Genomic DNA, 5,127 nt, shown 5'->3' on the forward strand with positions numbered 1-5,127 from the left:
GGGCACATATTTAGGATCAATCATTTTTGGTTCTATTATGTCCAATAAAACACTATTTAAATGGAAATAACTTTTAATATGCTAGGGAGCACATATTGACACGACTTACATAGGAATATAAGTGAAGTACCTTCAGTTACTTTTTATCATAGAAAGTAAAAGAGTCTACCCACATCTTTACATATATATGACATATCTCCCCCCTAAGTAAGTGTGTATGAATTTGACAAATTACAAAAATAGAAACTGGCCAAAGCAGACAATCAAACTCCACTATAGCAAAACTACATGAATCATTTAACTTGATTAGTTGTCACTCTTCCCTGGTCTATCGTAAGGAGCCTTAGAATGCTGTCTAGCTTTCCTATTGACTTTCCCTACAGATTGACTTGGTTCAATTGGAGGTATGCCCAGCATAGCAGCCCATTGATTAGAGCTAGGTATTTCAATAATTGTGTCGTCCTTATTATCAGCATCACTGGAACTCTCCATCTCTGTATACTTCTCATTATTATCTTCATCTGTTGTACCTTCTCCCCTAATCACCTCTTCTTCAGGCAACACTCTGTCTGTTACAGTTGAGTCCTCTGCTGTAGTTTTAATTAATTGATCAATGTGTCTGTTAACTAATGACCCATCTGTGGCTTCAACTTGGTAACTTGAAGGACCACCTTTACTAACTACAGTTCCTGGTAACCATTTAGCGCCTTTTCCATAATTTCTGTACATAACTTTTTGGCCAATGTTACTTTCTCTTCGTTTTACTTGTGCATTTCGATCGATTTGCTGTTCTACTCTTTTATGAGCTATATTATCGGGGTGAATGACGTCCAGCAAAGTGCGTAGCTTTCTATTCATCAGTAGTTCAGCAGGGCTTTTGTTTGTTGCCGAGCAAGGGGTCGACCTCAAACCTAAAAGCATGTTAGTAATTAACACCTCCCATGGCAAATTATTCATTTTTCTCAACTTATTTTTTACCGTTTGAACCATCCTCTCTGCTAAACCATTTGTGGCAGGATGATAAGGCGCAGTCTTAGCATGTTTTATTTTATTAGCCTGAAGAAATTGCTGCATTTCTATCGATGTAAATGCTGTGCCGTTGTCAGACACTATAGTTTCACATAAACCATGGGTAGCAAACAATCCACGCAAGTGTTTAATGACTGTAGCCGAGCTTGTATTAGGGACCATGAACACTTCAGGCCATCTAGAATAAGAGTCCACCACTATCAGAAAAATCTTTCCTTGAAAAGGGCCCGCAAAATCCACGTGTATTCTAGACCACGGCCTCGTGGGCGTAATCCACTCATGACTGGTCTTAGGTGGCATGTGCCGATGTTCCAGGCATATGGAACAGTTCCCAATAAGCTTTTCAATTTCTTCATTGAGTTGTGGCCACCAAACATAACTCCTTGCCAGAGCTTTTGTTTGTACAATGCCGTTGTGAGTACTATGAAGTACTTGTAGAGTTGCTTTACGCAACGCAGGGGGAATCACCACTCGACAGCCCAATAGTATACAGTCCTCCTGTAGAGATAATTCCGTACGATGCAGCCAATACGGTCGTAACTCATTGTCGGTTATTTTAGCAGGCCAGCCACGGTATATGTGATTCATGACTGCCGCCATCGTAACATCTTTTTTTGTTTCTTTTGCTATCTGATCAGCATCAAAAGGGAAGTCTTGTGGTGTTTCCGCTATCAGTAAAATCTCGCCGAGATCTTGTTCCGGTTGATCAGGCACTGGCTGTGGCCATCTACTTAAACCATCGGCATGTCCGATCTGTGGTCCTGGCTTGTAGATTATTTCGTAGCTGTGTGCGGTCAAAGCAAGAGCTATTCTTGTTAGACGAGGTGATATCATGCCAGGCATTGGTTTCTTCGGATCAAAAATACCAAGCAGCGGCTTATGATCTGTCACAATTGTAAAGGAACGTCCGATTAAATAATTGTGAAATTTTTGAATGCCGAACATTATCGATGCCGCTTCTTTGTCGAGTTGAGAATAACGACGTTCATGAATATGTAGCGTCCGCGAGCTCATGGCTATAGGGCGCTCCTGGCCGTCGTCCATCACGTGCGCGAGCACCGCGCCCACGCCATATTCCGAGCTATCACATGTCAGTAATAAACGTTTATTCAGTTCATAATGAACTAAAGTCATATCAAATGACAGTAAGTGTTTAGCCTTTTCGAATGCCGTTTGTTCGATCTCTGTCCATTTCCACGCTTGAGTTTTGTCGAGCAGCCGATGAAGAGGTTCAAGCATCGTAGCTTTATGTGGAATGAACCTCTCATAGAAGTTATAAAGTCCGAGAAAAGCCTGTAGTTCGTGTACATTTTGCGGTTCTGGAGTGTTTATAATAGCTTCTACTTTACTTGGTGCCGGGTGGATACCTACGGCATCAATAACGTACCCGAGGAATTCAACCTTTTGTCTGGCTAGCTTACACTTGTTGCGGTTGAGCCGAAGGCCAGCTTTACCAATACGATTGAGTACCTCGTCCAGGCGATGCCACATTTCGGAAAGGGTGCGACCAGCTATGATGATGTCGTCGATGAGGACCGCCACCCCCTGAATTCCGGCTAACAATGCTGTCATCAAACGCTGAAAGATACCCGGACTCGCCTTGACTCCAAATGCTAGGCGATGAACCGAGTACAAACCTTTGCAAGTATTCAAAGTAAGTAATTTAGCCGTCGCGTCATCCACGGTCACCTGTGTGTATGCCCGGTTCAAATCTAGTGTTGAGAAATACTTGCCCCCTGCAATGGTAGCGAAAACTTCATTAGCGGTCGGCATCGGATAGGTATCCGATTCTGTAGCTTGATTTACCGTGCTGCGGTAATCCCCGCACAATCGAATGTCACCTGACTTTTTTATAATGGGTACGACTGGAGTTGCCCATTCAGAAAACGACACTGGGCGAAGTACCTCTTCTTGAACCAATCTGTCAATTTCACTTTCGACACGATCTTTAATAGCATATGGTACCGGTCGCGCTTTAATGTATTTAGGCGCAGCGCCTGGTTTCACATGAATGGTCACTGGTTGTCCTCGGTATGTACCTAATCCGTCTTTAAATACCTCACTATGTCTCGCAATAATCGTATCTGTATTATGATCGCTGTCTAAGTTCAATACACTGTCAACGTTCAGTGAGAAGTTAAGCGGCGCAAACCAATCGCGGCCTATAAGGTTAGGACCTTTACCCTTAGCGACAAAAACACTTAAATCACAAGTAATGTCCTTATACTGCACATGAAGAGTCGTCTGCCCGAGCAACTCGAGGGGCGCGCTCGTCCAGGTGTGTAGCGCGATCGGCGGCTGCTTCAGCGGCGGCCGCGCCAGCGCGCGCCACGTGCGCTCGTTCACGAGCGAGTAGGCTGCGCCCGTGTCGACTTGCATGCGCTGCGGCGCGCCGTTCAGCGCCACCTGCACGTCGAACGGCGGTACGCGGCTGTCCGCGCCCACGTTGTAGATACCGCCGATGTACTCATCTTGCTCTTCTTCAGTGTGTGTATAGTTAACGGTCCTGTTGCCACCTTTTTTCTTAGCGAGGCATATCTTTTCCAGATGTCCCTTCTTCTTACAATAACGGCAGATTGCGTTAGCAAAACGACATTCTCCTCCATGGTGATCTCCACATCTGTAGCACAACCTGGTGCTTGTGCCGCCGGGAGTGCGCTTGGAATGTACCGCGTTGACATCCATGGGCTCCGGCGCAGTGGACGCCGCCGCCGGCTCGGTACCGCCGGGCGTCGCGCTCGATGTGGACCCGTCGGAAACGGAACTACCTGTCACGATCATACGAACGTCTTTCTCCGCACTCTCGGACGAAAGTATCGCATCAACCACGTCTTTGTAACTGAGTGTATTCTTTTTTAACAGTTCATATTGCAATTTATGATCATTCATACCGCACACAAGACGGTCGCGTAGCATCCGTTCCAAGTCCTTGAAATTACAAAACGAACCAATTTTCCTCAAGGCCGTAATATATTCAGACGCTTTTTCGCCTTGTTTTTGGTCTCGTTTATAAAACTTATATGACATTGATATTTCATTGGGCTTAGGGCTGTAATGTCCCGTTAGAATAGTTACAATTTCACTGTATGTCACTTCACTTGATTTTTTTGGAGTAATTAATGCTAAACACGTCTCAAACACTTGAGAGCCACACACTGTAAATAAATTGGCCTTTTTTGCATCGTCCGTACTAACACCATTGGCTTCAAAACAATAGTTTAACCTATCCAGGTAATTTTCCCAACAGTCTGTTTTAGGGTTAAACTCATGAAATTTCACTGCTTGTTTTGACATCTTGATAAAAATATATCCACTTTACGTACGTCGCCACTATTATGTCCAATAAAACACTATTTAAATGGAAATAACTTTTAATATGCTAGGGAGCACATATTGACACGACTTACATAGGAATATAAGTGAAGTACCTTCAGTTACTTTTTATCATAGAAAGTAAAAGAGTCTACCCACATCTTTACATATATATGACAGGTTCTTTATTTGTTATTAGCAAATTAGCAATAAACATTTAGAATAAGCAATAATTAATTTTGTCCACATATTAGTATTTTATACAATCGTGATATAATGGAGAGCTTTTCAGTCGAGTAAGTACCGTGTTTAGGCAACGAAGGTTGCTGAGTTGCGTAAATAAGGTACGAGATTGAAATGAATATTATAGCTGACTAAACTGTATCGAAATTAATATTATAGTTGACTAAACTGTATCGAAATGAATATTATAGTTGAGTTGGGGCTCCATAGTGAAAAAAATATATGCGATTTCACTTTGGTATACGAAGTCTTAATTCAAGCATTGCAGTCGACGAGTAGAAAAAAATACTTATTTGCGTTAACTACAAGAACCTGGGTTAAGGTATTTGTATAGGTATTTGTCGTTATCTTATACCTTTAAACGAGCAATTATAAATTTTTTTCTACTCCAGCACTTAAATGTGTCAATTAAATGACTGACAGTGATATCTAAAGCAATGTCATTTGAATGATTTGTCTATAGGCTCATAAGATGACTGATAGCAGTCATCTTATGAGTATAATACAACTTTATTTTTTTTAAAGATACAACTTCCGATCATC

General features: G+C 42.3%; 1 protein-coding gene across 1 annotated transcript; it reads right to left on the reverse strand.

Moving 5' to 3' along the window:
- Nucleotides 1-306: 306 nt before the first annotated feature.
- On the reverse strand, nucleotides 307-3,918 carry LOC134661334 (uncharacterized protein K02A2.6-like). Its single transcript, XM_063517366.1, has one exon. It carries the CDS (start codon nucleotides 3,916-3,918, stop codon nucleotides 307-309), a length of 3,612 nt encoding a protein of 1,203 aa, XP_063373436.1.
- Nucleotides 3,919-5,127: the final 1,209 nt, after the last annotated feature.

This window comes from Cydia amplana, chromosome 2 (genome assembly GCF_948474715.1).
Source record: "Cydia amplana chromosome 2, ilCydAmpl1.1, whole genome shotgun sequence".
Lineage (NCBI taxonomy): Eukaryota > Metazoa > Arthropoda > Insecta > Lepidoptera > Tortricidae > Cydia > Cydia amplana.

What these genes read in the sequence shown, in the direction of transcription:
- LOC134661334 (XM_063517366.1), bottom strand. Translation starts at nt 3,918, where the DNA reads ATGAATGATCATAAATTGCAATATGAACTGTTAAAAAAGAATACACTC.